General features: G+C 41.3%; 1 protein-coding gene across 1 annotated transcript in view; it reads left to right on the forward strand.

Moving 5' to 3' along the window:
• jbug (filamin-type immunoglobulin domains fbug) overlaps positions 1-21,391 on the forward strand; it is a 194,927-nt gene that overhangs the window by 150,561 nt on the left and 22,975 nt on the right. Inside the window, exons 33-44 of the mRNA XM_055076682.1 lie at positions 33-179; positions 724-807; positions 1,030-1,167; positions 1,465-1,638; positions 2,458-2,643; positions 4,186-4,410; positions 7,435-7,608; positions 10,229-10,381; positions 10,874-10,957; positions 12,406-12,549; positions 14,441-14,620; positions 15,440-15,583. Of these exons, the coding sequence (XP_054932657.1) occupies positions 33-179; positions 724-807; positions 1,030-1,167; positions 1,465-1,638; positions 2,458-2,643; positions 4,186-4,410; positions 7,435-7,608; positions 10,229-10,381; positions 10,874-10,957; positions 12,406-12,549; positions 14,441-14,620; positions 15,440-15,583 (1,833 nt within the window). The remainder of the gene's footprint in view (positions 1-32; positions 180-723; positions 808-1,029; positions 1,168-1,464; positions 1,639-2,457; positions 2,644-4,185; positions 4,411-7,434; positions 7,609-10,228; positions 10,382-10,873; positions 10,958-12,405; positions 12,550-14,440; positions 14,621-15,439; positions 15,584-21,391) is intronic.

The following is a 21,391-nucleotide window of genomic DNA, read 5'->3' on the forward strand; positions in this document are numbered from 1 at the left end:
TGCTCATGTTGCTGTACTCATTTTGTTTTCAGGAAGCCCATTCTTCGTTAAAGTTAGTGACAGCAACCAGTCGATGGTGAGTGGAGCATCACTAAGGACGTCCTCAATTGCAAGGCCAGCCAAGTTTACCATCGACTCAAAGGGCTCTGAGAATACTGACTGCAAGGTCACAGTTGTAGGTAAGGAGGGTGTCTGTTGCCATTATGCTGCATACCTGTGCCTCAAATTAATAATACAAACGAGTATGGTTGGACATCCTGAAGTTTGCTATGCAATTATAATTTGTCAAAGTCAAGCACAACATGCAGGAACGAATGGTAAACTTTTAAGGGAATTGAAAGTGGAAAAAATTAGAATGCGACATATGTGGTATTTGACAGAAGCAGCAGCTAAAACCATTTCATTGTGCTAACATAAAGACAGACAGGGACAAACACTGAGAAATGAGACTGAACAGGTGAGGCACTTCACCTATTCAGTCTTGTTCCTTCATGTTTACCCTTGTCTCTGTGTTCCCTTACACCAGCACGACAAGATAAAACTTCACCAAATAGTCCAGTTTCAAGCATTGTCTGCTGTTAAAATTTTCGTCTGTGGCATGCTTATAATTTTGTCATTGTTGTTTAAAAACCTATAGAAGTAAAAACTAACTTGTGCATCTATTTGCGGCTGTTGTCATTGGCATGGTCAGACATGCGGTTCTAATTTTCTTGTCATTTGCAGGTCCGTCAGGTAAAAAGGTCCCGGTAACTGTTACGAGAACTTCAACTACAACATTTGAAGCAGAATTTCATCCAACTGAAGTTGGCAAGTATCTCTCCTTTTTTATCTTTCAAATATCTTTACCCAAACTTGCATCACCTTTAGAGATGGCCACCTGCAAAGTTATGTCGTGAAAGTAACTGATTCAAAAACTGAATTCTTCAGTTTAGATATAAAAAAAAATGACTTCACTGATAAAATAAGAGAACCTTGACACTTTTGCTTTATTGCCTTTAGACAGATATGATAATGTTTTGTTTGTTTCAGGTCCAAACCAGGTTATTGTTATATTAGATGGAACACCAGTCCCTGGGAGTCCTTACACATGCAATGTGTATGATGTCAGCAAAGTTCGTGTCACGGGGCTCAACCCTGGAGTTGTCAACAAGCCCGTGACATTCCAAGGTATATTCATAAACAAATCTGTGACCACATTTTGCAGCAGTTATTTTTATTTTTATCTATTGTTAATTATTTACATTTATTATTTATATTCCTAATGTACATTGTTTTTGCCTTTCGTCATCACCCTGTGCATGCCATTAGGGAATTAGCCTCCGAGTGCGAAGAGCAAAGGTGAAATATTAGAATTGGAAGAAAGGAATTGTGACAAAATGTGGCCTCTGCATGGTACAGCATTGCTCTTTCATTGTCAACGTCAGCCATGAGAAACGTAAATGATGTGTTCCTGTCGTCTTGCAGTGGATGCATTACAAGCTGGAAATGGCACACTAGAGTTGGTCGTTCGAACACGGAAGTCCTCCGTCTGTGCTGAGTTTGCCATGAAGAGCCATGGAATATACGAAGTCACCTTTGTGCCCACAGAAAAAACACCTCACTATGTGAACATCACCTTCAATGAAGAAGACATCCCAGGTGTGTACAAATTGAAGGGGTGTAGTTTTCACTGCACCTATACATAAATTTGAAGCGCACCACCATTGGTCACTTAAGTGCATGTGGTTAGCGTCCTCTACATAAAGGACAGCTTATTGCTGCTTTTCCTAATTGCGAAGTGCTGTGCTCTCATTTGCTGCTAGGATGTGTAATAATTTTGAAACAGTAGCCGAGTATTGAAAGCACATCATTAACATACACTGATGTACATAAATAGCGCATATACCAGATATTGCGTTATGCTATAATTATCTTGCTTGATTATGCACTTTGTTTTTCCACACAGCTTGCCCTGTGGCACAGATGTGCATTTAAGTTTTGTACTGCACAAGCCTTTGATCCCCTGACTATACTTTTGCAGTCTTTACTGCTCCTTGCATAAAATCAACTTTGTGTCATCATAAATGTAGAATTACATGTCACCACCAAACAGGATTTTTGGAGTATTATCAGTCATTAGGATTTTGCTCCTCAGATGTGACCCCATGTCTCTTGGTACTTTTGCTAAGTCTGCGTATTAATTTTACAAGCACCACTACACATTGTAAAGAAATGTGCCTACGAAGTGCAGAAAAGCCACCAAATTATCACGAGACAGTGTGCAAGATATTTAGCCTATTGAAAGGAACTGTTTTCCCAATGACATAAGGATCCAGCACAAACCACAGGCTTTTTTCATCTTGACTCTCATTCTGTGGCAGAGAGATCACAACTTTACCAGCCATGATGTTAGTCTCATGCATTTGCTAACACTCCATAATGCTGCGAGGGAGGTTGACTTGTTTCATTCACTTGCAGGGAATCCATTCAAGATCGACATAAGGGATAGTCAGGCAACCGTTGAAGCCAAGGCAGCTCCTAGGACAAGCACATCTTCTGTAGTTGCTCGGGGGGATGGTCTCAAGCAAGGACTTGTTGGTTCTGCAAACTCCTTTGAGGTTGACACAAATGGTGTTGGAGGGGACATCGATATCAAAGTCACTGGTAAGGAACATCTCAGGAACTGTTTTCTGATGACAGTCAAGTATTTTTGAACTGTTTCTTCCCTATAAAGCTAATTTATTCATATGCAAGCTTTCACTATGGACCTTCTGGGACCATTCGAAATTGGGTACAACCAGAGTTATTTGATACGCTACAAATCAAAAAAGTTTTATTGTATACTTGAAACCGCAGTCATTGAGCACAGATAAAGGGTGCAAGCACTGGAGATAGCACATAGTCTTTGTCTCTATGTAAACCCCAAGCATATTGATAAAGGAAAAAAACATTGATGATTGGTCATAACTATGTTTTTCTACACTGTTTGGTAGATAACATACCCTCACTTACATCAGGTTAATATTTATCAAATTCATGGTTGATAGAAAGCGCAAGCACACACAACAAAGAAAAACGAGACACAATGAGCACAGACTGAAACTAAATTTTATTCACACAAGGAATAACTATGTGAAAAAACTCCCCTCATGTTTTATCACATGTTTATTCTTTGTGTGAATAATATTTAATTCCAGTTTGCACTTGTTTTGTCTTGTTCCTCTTCATTGCATGCATTTGCACTTCCTATCAAGCATGAATCAACACCAAATTCTTTTTCTGTGGATGTGAGAAGGGAATGTGATGAATTTTTATTATCTTCTGTTTTCTTTCTTTCTTTCTGATATAGTATTGGAAAGTCACCTCTACGTTATTCGTGCAGTAAGACCATTTGAGGTCTAAGGTGAAGCAGTAATGCTATTGTAACATTGTAACAGTGCCGAATGACCTTGCATAATTGGTTGTGTTTAATATTTAGATAAGAAAGAAAGAGCAATATAGCCATTACTCTTGTATCAATGTGTTCATTGGCAGCGCTTACAGGTATTAATGGGTTCAGTGTCTGTATATGTACTACATTCAGCTTGGAAAGCAACTTTGTAGGATTTTCACTTTTTTCTGATCACTCTCACATTTATAGTCTGAGCCATTCTAAGTGAGCAGAATATATTTTTATTTCCATAACCTGTGTTCCTTGTCTACGCTCTCATCAAATATTTACTGCCATTTGCAGCTGTAATGTGAAATGAGCAAGTAAAAAAATTCGTATTATTTTGTCATGCTGGATTTTTAGGGACATAAACTCTGGTACATTGTCGAAACATTTTTCACAGAAGTGTGTTAAAAGATAGTATAAACTACTGGCCTGTATTAAAGCAAGTTGAAATCTTCTGTGAATTGATTTGCAGAGGCTGTACTAAATAGTTTTTTTTTTTATGTCATCGAGGCATCCTTTTTATTTATTTTACTATACACATTCTTCTTTTTGTTGCTGCTACTGTTAAATACACTACAAACTTGTTGTAATCTATAAACGTAGGTTCTGAAAGTATATTGTATGATTTTTAAGTATCTTAGTGTTGTTTCTACTGCAACCCTGTAAAAATAGTCACTTATTTTCATTATTTAGCTTGATCATCACTTCTCTAAGCTGGAATCTATCTTTTGTGTGAGGCAAGACACATTTGTTTGCTTGTTTGGTTCTAGGTCCGTCTGAGGCTCATCAAGTGAGAACCAACGTGCTGAAGTTGGAAAACAACATCTTCCGTGCTGAGTATCACACACGTGATGTAGGTCTGTACAGGATTGAAGTGCTCCATAATGGTGTTCCGATCTCGGGAAAGCCGTTTGTTGTGGAAGTGGTTGACCCAAGCCGCGTCAAGGTTGTTGACATTGAAGATGGCATCGTTGGTCGGTCTCAGACTTTCAGAGGTAAGTAGCAGTAGCTTGTAGCTAATAAGGGGACGCACCATTTGAAAGTCTCTCGTATTGTAGCCGTGCGGTGCAACTGAGTAACACGAAGGACTTGGCCTGTCAGTATACCTCATAAAGAAAGCTAGCAAAACTCGAAAAAGTGCCGCTCGACTAGTCGCGTAGCACTTTTCCATGTTTTGTGAGCTTTCTTTTAGGCTTGGAAAAGACCTTTACGTTGCACGGTATTGTGCAACAAAAAGTTGGATTGGGAATTTTTCAAGATGGTCTACAATATTCTCATTGACACTTTTGCTTTGAATATAATATATGAAAAGTAGATTAACTGATAATTATATATGAAAAGTAGATTAACTGATAATAACTAATTATGTAGTTAGGCAAAACACAAAAATAGTCTGACTTGCTCCAAGAAATGGCAAACACTATTACCTTGGTTCTGTCCAGCTACATGGTGCTTGCATATTTTTTAGATGTGGGTGAATACATAATGTTTTCGAATGCGAATTGAATACGAATATTAAGTAACAAATATCAAATCAAATATTGAATAGTTAAGTGCAGCTGCATATATTTACAGCTGAAATATTTATTTCAATACATTTGGATATGGTGCCTGTACTGACTAGAGCAAAACAGACAGCTAATTATCAGGCATAAGGGATCAGTTTTAAAGAGGAGATAATTAATTTTCATCATAGAACCTGCACAAATATCCTTTCAACTTGTTTAGAGCTTGCTTGCAACTAAGCTCTTCAAAAAGTAATGGTTGCTACATGACTAGCATTCTAAAAACGCAAAATAAATGGTTGCCTAAAAAAAAAGTAGAAGTTCTGTAAAAAAAAAAAGAAAGAAAAACAGTGCTGAATGACTTGTGTGCCATAGGCACTTGTAAAATGGTCCATTGCATCGAAAACATCACTGGTTGCAGTGCAGAAGGTAAGACTGCTGCTTACTAGACTGCCAAAAACACTAAATCGCTGTCTACATGTAAAAATCACGGGTTGTCATCTATGCTTCTGCTGCAACACCTAAAACAAAACTTGCATTAGCAATTTTGTTTCTGCACTACTCGGAAAACTTTTGTTGTCGTCATACTTCTGATAATTATAATTACTTTCTTCAGCAGAAAGAGAACAGTAACCAGTCTTAAAGAGTCTGTTGCTGCGAGATATTTGGTTAGTTTTGAATATTCAAAAATACTGAATAGTTCCTTTTCGAATACGAATCAACTACTACACACTAACTATTTGTATTCAAACTTTCGAATATTTGGCCACCTTTAATATCTTTGAATTTTTGCTCAAGTTCCATGGGACGTATGCTATATGCGCACTTGCTGCAGTATTCAGATCAAAATCAGCTGTCAAATTTTGTTTCACTTTCAATGCTTGCACAGTAAAACCTCGTTAATAGTACGTAGTTGGCGGGGAACGTGGATCAGGTACGCACTAAAGGATGTACTAATTAATCGGCAGTGGCATATGAGCAGCTATAGACTTACTGGCCAAAAAAGACATGTTAATTCTCACTCAAACACACACGCAGACAAGTTTTATTTGCGAGCAGGCTGCAAAAAATATGTCATTTTCACTTGCTGCCATGGTGGCCCTGTAGCGATGATGGCATCCTGAAATTCGGCAAGGCTGCGAGCCATATTCTTCATAAGGCCCCGTTTTTCCACGAATGCTCTCATGACAGTCAACGTACTAGCTGTGTCCGATACGGAAGGACCATCATCTGTGCCATCCTCGATGACGATGATGTGCAAGCACTAGAAGTTATGGGAGCAGGAAACACGTCATGGCTACTATGTTTTGACGTTTCTATGAGTGACGGCTGCAGTACGGGAAAGGTCCGTGCGCCGGAATTTTGCTATCTATGGTCTGCGCACACGACATATCACTAATTCTGCTCTTGTACACGCCGAAACATGAAGTAAATACTATGCGCTAACCGTTTGGCATGCACTAACAGCCAGCCAATTAGTTTCAATGGCAACAGGGCGAGGTATTCATCGCAACTATATTCAAACCGGGAATACTTAGCGGGTAGATATTGAAGTTTTACTGTACTTATGCTCAGCTGTTCCTGGCATTTGTAATTTATATTTTTTGCACAGTCTTTTTGTGTTTTAATTTTTCTTCTGGGATGTTCTTTCATAGACTGCAAATTGAAAGCCTTGTGATCTGGTTTGGCACTGTCCAACCTTTTACTACCATATGTGGTCTAACCTTAATCCAGAAGGAAGGGGGTTAACTGAGGGGCCCGATATTTATTAGTCATATCATAAGAAGCCAACAAGCACTGACACCAAAGACAACATAGGAGAAATTACTTGTGCTTAATAAATGAAATAAAGAAACGATAAATTAATGGAAATGAAAGTGGATGAAAAAGCAACTTGCCGCAGGTGAGGAACGATCCCACAACCTTCGCATTTCGTGAAGGTTGTGGACTAACCTTAATCTGCCTCTCTAGTCTTCCTCTATCATGTAACGACCATTGTAGATGGTAAAGTGTTTTAGATTCAAAATAAATAAAAGTAAATCCATTAATGTTTACGGAGGGACTGTTCATATAATAAATTAGTATTTTTTTTAATAAAATAATTTCTTGGTTTTTCACGTGCCAGAACCATGATCTGATTATGAGGCATGCCATAAGGGGGGATTGTGGATTAATTTTTATCACCTGAAGCTCTTTAATGTGCACCTAAACCTAAGTACACGAGTATTTTTTCATTTCGCCCCCATCAAAATGTGGTCTCCATGGACAGGATCGAACCTGCAATCTCGAGCTAGCAGTGCAACACCATAGCCACTAAGTTATCGCAGCGGGTGGTACAGCATATATATATATATATATATATATATATATATTTAAATTTGTTAATCTACATTACTTGTAATTAGCGCTCTTTAGACTTCTGGTGATGCCATCTTGTTCTAGCTGTGGTGTCAGCTCATGTGAGGATATTGTGCATAAATTTGTGCGCCTTCATTTTTGCCTCTTTTCAAACAGTTGACACGACACGTGCTGGTCATGGAGCACTCAATGTTGTGATCATGGCAGGAGGTCGGGAGGTTCGCAACACCATTCGGGAGGCTGGTCCTGGTGTCTTTAAGGTTTCCTACACACCGAAGTCGGATCTGCCGCACAAGATTGATGTGTACTACAATGGCCACCAAGCACCAGGTCAGACACTATTCAATACTGGGAATAATTGAAAATTATGCTTATCAGGAAAATTGCCGTAGACCGAACACCACACCTATGTGTAAGCCTAAAGGGTTCCATTTCGAAATGTAAGGCAACTGGCTAAAATAGTTGATCAAGTCCACAACGTAACAAACAGAGAGCTTGGACTGTTAGCAGCTGCGTGCACCATATGTCCGTTGATGCACTTGAATATACTTGAGGATTGAGGATAATTGATGCAATCGAGGTCATTGAGGATAACAAGTTTTACTTGAGTTGTCATGTATGAATGATAAGATAGTTAAATGTTGCTCACTTTATGTACAATAGCAGACTGTACTTACAGTTGATTAGTGATATTTCAAACTCGGATAACAAAAAGGTTGGTTAGAACAAACAAATCCCATAATTTTCAGTTCGTAGTCTGCTATGTTATTATTGTTTTTCAATTCCTTCTTGCAAACAAGCAAGAAGTTGTGCTTCTTTAGAAGCAAAAGCAATGAAAAACAAATGTCCTTAAGCTTTTTAAGAAGCCAACACGAGTACCTGTAACATTTATTTATTTATTTATTGTGCTAGTGCATTCTTTAAAGTATTACTTGTTCTTGTTTGTCCTACTGCAATGAGTGGTTTTTCAATTTACATATTCAATCATGCTCGACAGCCAGTATAGTAAAAAGGAATTAAAGAATGATAAAATCTAGGTAAGTGATGAAGGCTAAAAAAAAAAAAAAAACAAGTTTACAGAGTAGTGAGGAGTGGTTAAAAAGATTGATACTCGCAATAAGGGATAGAGAATCGTATGGATTAGAGAAGAATTAAGCATAAGTTTGTAGTATTCTAGCTGATTAAAATCAAGAGCTTGGCTTTGGTAGGATTTTTAACACAAAGAGCGGGTCTCTAGTAATGAGAGAAATGGATGATTTTAAGTAATAGAGAGAATACTAGAGTATGAGGAGAAGGAGAATACATTTGAGGGCACACAAGAAGATCAGGTGGCACAATGAGAAAAGAAAATTTTTAGGCTGCATACAGTTAGTTCATCACAGGGGTAGTTGAAGTAAGAAAGGGGTCTGCTTGCTGTAGTGGGCCTTAAAGGGTCCTGAAACATCCCTCGGGCTTGGTGAAAAAACACAGTCCATGACTAGCATATGCTGCTGTGAACATGTCAGCCAAATTTTGCAGTTGTGTGTGTTGTGTGGAGCTCGCAAGTGCAGCGTGAAGTTGCCTTTTTCTCAAACACTCTCTTTTCAACAGAAGCCTTCTCCTCACTCTTTTTGGGGCTGCTATATTTCGTCATATAACAGGTTCCCATACACGGCTGACTTCAATCAAGAAGGGTGTTTGGATCAATGCACTTCTTCCTACCGTTACTGTGTATATTTAGTGACACAGTTTAATAAACAGGCTGAAGTAAGCGAAAATCTGCATTTCGAATTTTGATAAGAATTTCGTACTTCTGGAAGTACCCCTGCCACACTGTCGCTGACTATTTTCTGCTAATGCTTGGCCGCGCCCGCTCGCTGTACGAATGAAACTTTTGCCGCGCTGTTTATCAGTGCCATAGCTGTGGGGCCTCACAAATTTTGATTAGTCTTAAACACTCAACTAGCCTCAAAACACGCAAAACTTAAGGTCCGACCACTCGTATGCTTGCCATCACATGCTCACTCCTGGTCGCTCCTCGCTAGATGCCTTGGCAGGCTTTGGTTCGTATTGAGCTATTGCGCAAAATGCGCAACATGTATGTATCTACTATCCATCGGTCAAGCTGGTGCTGGGCAAAGCAGGTCTGCACCACATGGCATGGCCAAACTGGAGCACATGAGCTTCTGTGCACACTCCAGCCCTGTTGTACACGTAGTTAGCCACTACAGTTGCGTGTAGCTGCATCTACAATGTAGCATAGATACCGCGGCTGCCGCGGGGTGCTGCGACAAGCCGCTGCTGAGCTCCTGCAGCTTGTTGGAGAAAACAGCCTGCTCCGATTGGTATCTGGTTGACGTGACTGAAGGCCCTAGTGCCAGCATCTGATGAACGGGTCATCTGCTTCCTGAGTTGCACGAGTTGTGTCTTTATCATGGTTTAAGCTCGTTACAATGTAGCACAGCAAAGGGCTGAGACACTGTGAACTGAACTGTAAGTTGAAGGATAGCCTCTAAGTTTGGCATGTTGTAGGCACCAAAATTGGAAGAAGTGGCCATGTATGTGAACATCAAAAACATTCAGTAGGCGGAGCATTGCGGGCACCACCTAGCTCCGCCGTAACCTTCACAGTGCAAGGCATTGAAGAAGTACCAGGAGCCCTCTGAAAGGGATCACAGGCGATCTTTGATTGCAAATAACTCAGTTTCTGCTAAATGCATTCAAGTGCTTTCTGCTGCGAGGTATTTTTGAAATTGTGTATTTTAACGTCAAGTGTGTTAGTCGTTTTAATAAAAGGTGGTTCAGGACTGTTCAAGGTAGCTCAGATGTGACTGGTTTGTGTAGTCAGATCTGGTTTAATTTAAAGACTGTTAAATTATTATTGTTTCCTTCAGGCATGCCTGTTAGTAACACAAATGAAACTTTACGAATCAAGTACTAGCCATAAAGGTGTTCTCAACTTGCCGCACAGGCTGCCCCCAGATTGTGGAGGTACGGGACCCCGGCCATGCTATCATCGCCCATGGAGCAGGACTCAAGGCTTGTGAACTGGGAAAGACCTCTACCTTCATAATTGAAACTGGAGGTTATGGAGATGCCAAAGACTTTGATATTCTCGTATCTGGTTGGTGCACTTTTTCCCCAAAAGTAATGCTTTTATGTAATTAGCACCAAATGTGCAAATTTTTTCCCGTGCTTATCTAGGAATGTTATCTCATTTTTGCATGAAATTTTGTTGAAAAGCTCACTCTTTATTTCCAAATCTCTCATGCAGACATTTGCTGCATGTGCTAGTTACAGCAAGGGGATGGTACTGTTATTTTCCCGGCAAGAACAACAAATTTCTTGCAGAAACACGGTGTATAGCTATTAATGGTGCTCTTATATTAACCTTGGATAATAGCCTGGCTATGTTTTCATACTATTTGCCTAAACTTAGCTTACTTTTATCTGTTTGTGATGCTCAGCTGCAAATTGTTGACATTTGTTTCTGCATTTGCCAGTACAAGCTGTACATTTTTTTTCTTAAGTGTATTTAGCAGCTTAAGCAATCAAACTGTTCTGTGTAACATTTCATTTGGTAAATCCTCATTCATATGTCCTTGCTCTTTTCCAGCTCCAAATGGCTCACCCCTGCCAGTCAAGTGTTACCAACAGAAGGATGGCAGCCTGTTGGTGGAATGGAACGCAAACACAGCTGGTAATTTTCTTCCCCCCCCCTCCTTTTTTTTTACACTCACAGGCTCTTTACTTTGCACTAATGAAGAATGGTGCTGCGGTGTTGCATTTTTGTAATGACAAAGTTAAGCCCGGAGTAGTAATTGCAGATGCCATGAGCTCTTCCTAGGCAAGAAATTAAATCTTCCATTGCAGTCATTGTCCTGTAATCATAGTATTGTTGTGCTGTCATTGTCATCACTATGCTGTTGTAGTGGCTGCCGAAATTGTGCGGTTGTCATCCTTGTCGTAGTCATGCCATCATCACCAGATCAGCCATCAGTATTTGGGAAGTCATGCAGTTAGGGCTTTGCATGGTGGCCCTTCTTTCTTTTTTTCCCTTATAGATATTTTTTCACATGTGAGGTTTGCATAAGGCTTTCTAAAGTTCATGCAATTTTTAAATTAGTGTCCCATAATAAGTGTAATAAAATATGCGCAGGCATTTCAAGCCTATGCATTGAAATGAAGGCTATCAGTTCACATTCACAAGGAAAATATCAATACAGTTAATGAATACATAGTGAGCAGGATCAAGTGGAAAAGGGAAAAGGAAAACAAGGTGATGCAGTATCTGTAATCCATCTATCGTTACCTTTTATGGGTTAAAGATTTTTGGGCTTCAGCTGTTTCTGCTCTCGTTTTCTTTTAGCAGTAAAAAATGTGCTATGGGGAGGCAGCCATGTGTCCAAATACAGTGTGCTGCATTGTAAGTGGCCGTGAAATGCAGAACATACAAAACTAGTGTAAGCAGGTACAGTGTTTATTATTATAATTACATAATAATTAACGTAAGCATACAAAGAAGAAGAAAACAAACTTTATTAAAAAGAATTAAAAAGCACATGCAGAGTTTGAATTTTTATGGTCATCAAAAAGGGCCAGAGACCTATAATATAACGTCTCACTACTGCAAGCTACCACAGTGATAATGCAGATTTTAATTTATTCTTTAAGCAACTGTGTGAAAAATTTTGCTCAAGTCATTTAAATTGTTAAAGAAACAAAAAAAAATATTAGTGACTTCTGTCTTTCCAAACACTGCAAGGTATTGTGCTTATGCCCTTTTAAGGCATATGTTTTGCCATTTTGGTACAATCCTTAACTGCCATCATGCTTAAATGTGAGGATAAGTAACGGCATTGTTGGATTAGCCATAAGGGTTGTCTTTTTCTGCAACACTTGAAAGCTTGCAAGGTTGCACTCAAGCCTTTATTTAAGCACAGGGAATTTGCATATTGGTTGGTATGTTTGCAGGTTTAGTGCTCTGTGTGCTTATGTGTGAAATAGGAACTTGGTGCACTAAAGTTCACTGAGCTCTTTAGACCGAAAGTGGCTGTTGTTAGAGCCTCAGCCTTACAAAAACCAAGTAGCTCGTGTCCAGAGCATCTTGAAGCCTAACGGCTGATATGATGCTCATTGTTCGTGCAGGAAGTCACAAGGTTGAAGTGCTGTACGAAGGAAGGCCCATCCCTGGTTCACCATTTCTTTGCCAGATATTCGATGCAAGTCGAGTGATCCTCCAGAAAGTTCGCAGCACCACATTTGCTGTGAATGAGAAGATCTCATTTGCCTGTCAGTATTCACCCTGCTTATATGTTCTTGCCAGTCTTGTTTATATCTGTAAGCATGTACATATTTCAGGTTTCCTTAATTCCACTTTTATAATCCACTTTTATAAGCAGAACTTAAAATAGACAATTTTTAGCTTCCAGGTTGCTTCTCTGTGATTCAACTAATCAGATAACAACCTACACTCATTTTCTTCGGCAGAGTATTATTCTAAAGGTAAATTGCTGTATTCCGAGTGAGGTTATTGCTCTGTATACAGTCGAACCTGACTATATCGAACCTGTTTACATCGAATTACTCTTTATATCGAACAATTTCTGAACACGGTATAGTTACAATAAGTATATATAGCAAAAGTTACGCTTACTACATCGAACAAAAATAGCAATGAATTCCGATATATCGAACGTCAAGTGGCGGAAAAGTGCCCCCAGAAGTTGGCTTTCCCTCTTGGTGGCCGGAAATCCGGTGGTGCGGCTCCGTCAAACCACTCTCCTACCGTGAACGTGCTGCGTCGAGCAATCCGTCGACACCCCCCTGCAAAAAAATGATCCTGGCCCGCCCGCAGCGCTTGCTCAGATGCTCTTGTGCCCTCGCCGTGCAAGATGGTACAAGTGCGACTTGTCTCGCTGCTTTTCGAGTTCATTGTGTTTGCGCCTTGTGGGCCTTCTCCCGCAGTCTTGCCGTAATGAAGTGGCAGAATTCACCTTTCGCCGTGAAGCTTGAAATTGTAAATCGGGTCGAATGCGGTGAGAAGTCGGATGTCCCGCAGCATGTAAGATTTTGGGGAGCACTTTCCGCACAATCTTGAAGAATAAGGGGATCAGGCCTAACACGGACAAACTCGCGACCTGGGACCCGTGGCACCCGACGTGTATGCATGGCCGTGTACAAGTGGTTCATCCGAAATTGCTTCAGACGTGCCGGCTCTCGTGTGCCTGGTGATGACTGTAAATTCTGATGAGTACGACAAAGCTGCTGCTGGTGTTGCCAAAGTTTGGAATGAGGTGTCAGAATTTCCGGAAGCCGTTGACGAATCAACGGTCGACGAGTTTGTGAGAGTGCAGATGATGGTGTCGCGACCGCGAAAGAGCCTGAAAACGAAGACTACATTGCCGACGTTGTACTGAGCACAAGTGAAAGTGGGCACAGTGAGGAAAGCAACAACGGTCCTTTGCTCACGGCCTCCGAGGTGATTGGTGCACTCGCACTAGTCTGGTGCATCTGCGCAAATGTGGAAGGTTGCGGCCTCAGCTGCACCAACTCCTTAGACAGTGTGGAGAAGCGCGTGCGTCGCAGGCAGCGAAACTGCCCAAGCAGAAAAAAATACAGGACTATTTCATGCAAAACTAAGCTGTTTCATCAATAAAGTGATTTTATAAATGGTATGTGCTTTTATGACATCCATTTCTTTAGCAGGCTTATATTGAATTATGCTCTATGTAGAACTGATAGGCATATTTTTCGAGTTCGATATAGCCGAGTTCGACTGTAGTAAACTTGCAGTTCCTTCATAAAGAAGTTTATCTGGGAATCTGAAAAGCATAGGAACAAGCCTTTCTTGTGTTCATCAGGATGAACATCACAGATATGAAGAAAACAAAAGCACAAGAGATGGGCACATATGAGTGCTAATTTTTCACTGCTTATACGTGTCCGGATGTGCCAGTCATGTGCAAAATTAACCTTGAAATTGGCACACGTGTGTGTCGATAAATGTCTGTCATGTGACCATAAGTTCAAAGTCAGCACTTTTGTGTATATTTATTTCTTGTGCTTCTGGTGTGTTCATTACAATAGTGTTGCATCACTCAGCAGTTGTGGTAATTACCCAATTTGCCCACTCTTATCTGAGCAAACACTTACCGCCATCTGTGCCTTCTCTCTGCGGCAGTGAATCGCCGCGATGCTGGCTATTCCGAGCTCGATGTTACCGTAACCAGCCCCCTGGGCCGCCACCTCCCTATCGAGGTGAAGGGAACAGCTGATGGGGACGGTGAGCTGATTGAGTTCACCCCAACTGTTCCTGGGAAGTACCGCATAGCCATTACCTATGGTGGCATTGAAGTACCAGGTGAGCAAAAACAACTTGGCAGGAATGTTTTTTGGGACAACTTGTGGTATTGTTACCACTCTGCCACTATTATTGCTGCCTTTGCAGGAATTGCCTGTGCATGCATGTTTTTATGTAGAAAGTATGCATGACAATGAGAACCGTCCACGGCGCTAGTGGTAGTGACAAAGCAGTAACGCATGGTGTGCTAGAATGGTCTTTTATTTGCTGTGTCTTCCATGAGACATTGGAAGCTAGTTAAGTAACCTGACTGTAGCAAACATGAATGCTGTTCATTCTCATCAGTTCTTCCTTGCATGCTCTACAAATCAGATTATTAATGTGATGTGAAATAGGTTAGCATCAAAACTGACTTCTGTAGTCTTAAGGCTTCAAAACATGTACAACCACCATCACGTTAAACTAGGACTCGCAACACATGCTTCTGGTGACCTTGTTTACAAGCCATGGGCTCTGTAAATGTCTCGCTCAAAGTAGGCAGTTGAACTATTATTGCACAGCAAAAGGAGAACCATCAGTACTTGGTGTTCCCACGTGCTCGCCCTCCAAATGACTGGCAAAGCCCAGTGCTGCCTAGCTTCGGTGATATGACCGATGCCTGTATGTACATGTTTACGAAACTGTGTCACTGTCACTGTGTGTGCAAGAACAGAACAAGCCATTACACATCATTATAATCTACAAGAAATTTGTTTGAAGAACAGAAAGAAACCATACGTAGCCAGGGTCTCCTTACTCAATCAGTCGATTTAAGATAGACTGCATGAATTGCTTCACAATTGGAGTGCATTAACCGACTGCTGCCTCGTGATTATGCAGGGAGCCCTATCACATTCATTGCACAAGATGGGGGAACACCGAAGGTGACAGGGAGCGGTCTGACGGTTGCCCAGAGTGGCACCATGGCTTCCTTCAAGATTGATGCCCGTGGCATATGGGGACGACCCGATGTTAGAATTGACGGTCAGTATCTTACTATCTGTGAAGCTTATCTAATGTAAGCAGATTAGTATTCTGCAACTGCAAGCTCTTGCAGCGTCTGTGTTTACAAATACTTGGAGGTATTCCTTGACAGGTGGCAGACAGAAGACACTCACTGGGCAGCTGTCATTGCATACAGCAGTGTGTAAAAAAATTAAGTTGCACAAGCTTTTATTTTGTCATTTCAGAATCCATGCAATGTTTCTCAACTGGCGCTTGAGTGCATCATTTGTTGTCAAGCAGAGCTATTAGCCTCGTGTGCGACCGATGGTGGCGCTGCGAATGGCATTCCAGTGATGTCAGCCAGAGGACTTGCCTTTGCTGTCTGCTACACTCTGGCTCAAATAGCTTCATTTTCATGTGTTTGCTCGCGCTCTGACCACGTGCTCGCACGTGCTTGCACTACCCATATTTTTTTTCTAGTGTTAGTTTTATAAATGCCAGTGTTAGGAGGACAACAAAAATTATGTTTAATGCATCTTCCATATAACCACCAAATGTGTCAGCCCATTGGCTATGGCATTGTATTGCTAAGCTCGAGGGTGCCGAATAGACCCTGGCCATGGCGGCCACATTTCGATTGGGGTGAAATGCAGAAATGCTAGAAATGCAAATGTAAAATCCACACTAAGCGTGGTGACGATCGCGACTCTGCTCAATTTAGCAGGGAATAGAGTCCTGGAACATTTCGTATATACTGTTCTACAAACCTGCGGACTCGCATTTCAAGCAAACGGGTCCCAAGCAAAGCGGGTCGGCTGACAGTGTGAAGTTGCCTTCGCGTAGCAAGCACACTGGCATCACAAGTGAGGGGGCACCAGTCAAAGATCTCGGGGCTAATAAACTGAACTTAATTGGTGCATTTGAATGACACAAATGTCGAAAGAAGTTTTTAGTCCCAAAGTTTAATTCGTGTTGGTGTCTTACATTTGGTAGCATGACTGACTTGTCACTTTTTATGCTGAAACTGTCACTCAGAAATTCGGAATTCATTCTGTGTCTTAACAACCACAAAGGCCTGCATGTAATCAACCACAAACACATGCACATGCGTAAATACCAGTCGAAAATCCCTTTCAGAGCAAAAAAAGTACTTTATTCCTTTCCTAATGCCAAAGCCTGACCGCTACTTCATAAGGACGGCAATGCATGCTAATGAGAAATCATCCTTTTCTGCGCACATGCTTTAGAAGTTGTTTCTTTTTCAACTATTGCTGTTGATTATTTGGTTAGAATGCTAATCAGGCAGCCTGTAAGTCACTTCTGCCTTGAATAAAAGGTATTTCAGGGGCCAACACACTGTGTAGGCATTAGATAGGGCTTGAAATGCTGTTTAATCTGTAATTGTGCTCACATTGTTGTAGTCATAGCTAACGGCGAACCCTTAGGAAATGCTATTCCGTATCTTCACTGACATTACAGGGATGTTGTTAGCAAGTATGCCATCATAAAGCTTGGAGAACACATGCCACAGTGATGTATTTTGCTTAGTCCTTCCATTGTACCATCATGCACTGCTGTCTTGTCCGTGAGTGTCGCCATATATGGATTGTGAAATTTGTACCAGTACTTTTGTCATTGCCAGGCAATCTCTCTTATTGTGTGCATCTTTGAGAATAAAGTTAAATCTTTGAGAATAAGTTATTTTGCTGCCCCGATAAAGCAGAAGTGTGTGCCTCAGAAGTTAGAAATAGTAAAATATTTATTGCATCATTACTATATTACTATGTATTTAATGGTACTTTCCCCATGCAAGTGCATGCAAGTACTGTCTTCTATTTTGTCGAGTCAATGTGTCAGTTGTATATAGACCAAGTTTATCTTTAACACTAAGATCTGTGAACTGTAAATTAGACTGATCAGTTGACGACAATATGTCTTAGATTGCATTAGTGAAAGTTACATATGCTTTCAGTTCAACAAATAAATTAGTCTTTTTGAAGCAAAACATGTAAATTAGGCTTTCGGAAGCAAAACATGTAAATTAGGCTTTCTGAAGCAAAACATGTAAGCACAATTAGGAGCGAAAGTTTGGATACCACAGCAGCAGCAAAATATTTTGATTTCATTTTGGTGCTGCATTTGTCAAACATGCACATCTGCATTGTGCTACTCTGTTAAGCTGCATATGTACAGGCACCAAAGTAATGTTGAATTCCAATGGCAGATCCAGATCAAGTTTTTCTGCTCTTTATGGAGCAATCCTATTCCAATGGCAGAATGGGAGCGTGAGCTGTGTGTTCCAATGGCAGATTGGGACCAGCCGCTGATCCCGGATTGCTCCGTGGAGCAAAAATATTTGCTCCGCCGAAATCGGCACATTTGACCGGAAGTCCTTGTGACGTATTTCCTTCACCCGCCTCTGCTTCCTGTCACGGTCGCCCGTTTCCGGTCGTGGGTAGCTATGGACGACATGGGAAACGTGGATGCCGCTTCGCGCCGTGCGATTTTGTTCGCGCTCCTAGACAGCTCCGACTCAGACAGCACAATTTCCAACTCGAGTGATGATTCTTCTGACACGGACAGTGAAATGGGGTGGTGGGTTGCGCTTCCAAGCGCTTGTTCCTTTCTCTATTCTAGCGCCCTCTGACTTGATTTTCCTGTACTAAGTGCCCCCGCGGGAGCGCACGCATTCCATTCGCAGATATGGTGTGCGCACATGAGAGCGATCTCAGTCGAAGCGACGCGCTCCGACGCGATCCGGCCGAGCGCTCGCAATCTACCATTGGAATTGAACATAAGTCATTTTGCGGCACCAATGATTGTGAATAGTATAATGATGTGGTGTACTAAGTAGCTCTAGTGTCCACCTAGTGGACATGCACATTTTGTCTGCTGCTGAAGTACTGATTGGCTGAGGGCACCTATCTCCTTCTGAAGCATACCACAGAATACCGGATACTAGGAGATTTTGAATCAAATATTGAATCAAATCACGGAAAAAAGAGCCAAATATGGAATCAAACACAAAATATCAGAAATTTTAAAAAATATATATTTAATGCTTACAAATGTTCTGTAAGAAAGCACATGCTCGGGAGTCTCCTAACATTGCCAAACAAGAATGTAGCAAGCTATCGTAACATATGAACATTGAAATCAAGGTATACAGTATGGTCTAGTCTTGGAGACCTCAAAATTTGTGTGCCAGCACTGATTACAGCTCAGTTCTAGTCTATGAAGGTCTGTAAAATATTGTATTTATCAATAGAATATCTGTTGAATAGAGTCAAGTGGTTTTTTCTCTCTGAAGCTAAAGAATTAGTGACATTGTGTTGTACCAAATAGCAACGAGGTTTTCAGTTTAATAGTCGACCTGTGTTTTGCAGCAATATTTTATTGCTTAGAAAGTTTTGCTTTCCAGTTTTCCCATGAAATGCAGAAGGCCTTACCCATAATTTACAGCAGGTGGATTATCGTAAAGCCAATCTGCACTACAGATGAAAGCGAGGACCGCGCATCACGAGACTCAACAACTGCTACATAATTGCTCCGCACAACAATTCTTAAATTGGGAATGTCACGGCAAGTTCGCGAGATACAATGCTACACCCCCCTCCCCTTCCATCCACCAACTATGCCCGCAGTGTAAATCCAAAGGTAGTCATGGCTAGTCTTGTGACAGGCAGCACGGACCGATGTGCGTCTACGAACAGCATCGGGAATGAGAGGTCGTCGTACCCTAGCTTTGTGTCTTGCAAAGATGGTGGCTGTGAGCAAGGTGCCATCCTGTGCATCTGCGAGGTGACTTTCTCAATGTTGTGCGTAGTGGCCGCAAATAAACCTGCATTAATTCAGCACCAAATCCTAACTTTAGCCGATGATGCGCGACGAAGCCATGCTGATTAAGCCTAATGATCGACGCAATGTGGCCGTGACAAAAATTTGCCGCTGGCCAGTGTGCTCACGAGCCACAAGCCATCGCGGAGTGCTTGCCACCCGTGGCTTCCATTAAAAATTCTGTGACAGTCTTAGGGGAATTGCGAATCAATTTGCTGAAAAGCTCTTGCATCACACCATGCATGAGGAAACAAACTTTTTTGTCCTCTGACATGCCCAGGGCGGCGTGTTGGATCAGGTGCAAGTCTTCTCTTACGGTGTAGATTGCAATGTTTTCGTTTGGGAGTTTCACACTGGATTTCAGTATCGCTACAGCTCTCTCTTTGCAAATGATGCTCGAGAAGGTGTTCAGTTAAGAAGGTGCTGTGGAAGAGTACCCATGTTGTCAGAGTTAACTCATAATTATCGAACCACGTTCTGGTGGTGTCTTCTAAGGAGAAGTGTACACGCCGCAATTTGTCATTGAAGTTCCAGTTGTTGAATGTAGCGACCCTTTCGTAGGTTTCCATCCAGATTTTTGGGTTTCAAATGATGATCCGTGGAGAACACTGCGGCTGCAATTGTGGTTGTTGACTTTGCCACGATCATCCTGGTCGTCTCAGGTGGAAGTCCGTGCTCTAGGGCAGGTTTTGTAGTATGCAACTTGCTCGATAATCCGGAGTGATGCATGGTGTCATCTTCGAGGTGTGGGTTTGACGGAGGTGCGTCCAGTACATGAACGCAAAAGCACCTTCACCAGATCTCACATTGCAGTGACAGGGAAGAACACAGTAGCGAAAACTGAATCACGAAAGTAACTCTTTATTGAGCGAACCTGTGCCCAGAAAAAACAAGAACAGTCAAGCACAATGATAGCCGCAAGCAGAGTCGGCAATCGTCAAAAATCTGATCTACAGGTGAAGCATGTTGGCTTTTATACATGACTTGTTGAAGGCTCCAGCATATAATCGCTGTTGCTTGCATAAATTTCAGGAAATACAACACTGTTCTCGTTGCGCATACAGTCTGACAATCTGACTGCACAAAGCTTGGCGAGAACATACACAATAGATAGAAGCCATGATAACGTTCGAGGAAGTTCCAAATCATGCAGATGCGTCTTGCACTGAGCGATAGCTTTAATTTGTTAGTGCGTGAAGTGTAGTGCCCGAAAAAAGGATAAATAAGAACTTGTGTCAATATGTTCATGTGGGTGACTCATCAGTGATCAACGGCTGTTGAAGCATGGTATGAAGTTCGTTGCCGCGTATACAATACGATATGCGTGTCTATTGGAGGCTAATCGATCTGATCTTCGCACTTTATGAAACGTGCAATGCTTTTGTACCGTTCCCTGCCCACATTGCGTTATCTTTTCGATCATACCTGTCGACCCGGACAAATCTTGTAACGACAGAGGTGGCCTTGGTTGATGCGGCGCCGTTCTGCGAATTTCGGCATTCTGGTGCTGTGTGCGCACACGAAATTATTCAAACGTTCACTATTCTATTTGATGATATTCTAGTATTTGCACACCCCTACTAAAGAGTTTTTTTTTCAATCTTCAGAGAAAGCTACTGCTCGCAACTGCCTCTTGCATATATGTCTAATGGTTATTGACATATATTGTGAGCTTCAGAATAGTGGCTAGCGGGTTTGTTGGTACGAACACATTTAGCAAACAGCGCGAATAATGGGACACAGAAAAGACGCAGCGGCTGTGTTATGTGCCTCTTTTCTGTGTCCCGTTATTCGCGCTGTTTGCTAAAGAATATATAGTGACTTTTGCTCCTGAACTCTCAAGCACAGAACGTTCTGCTGAAGGTGTGCTCATGTTATGTACAAAAGTGACTAGACTTCTATTACATAATGATTACAGTCAAACCTCAATATAATGAACATGGATATAATGACTTATCAGATATAACAAAGTAAATATAAACTTTTCCGCTACTATCAGTGTGTAGCGAA

Source organism: Dermacentor andersoni, chromosome 2, assembly GCF_023375885.2.
Source record: "Dermacentor andersoni chromosome 2, qqDerAnde1_hic_scaffold, whole genome shotgun sequence".
NCBI classification, from domain to species: Eukaryota; Metazoa; Arthropoda; class Arachnida; order Ixodida; family Ixodidae; genus Dermacentor; species Dermacentor andersoni.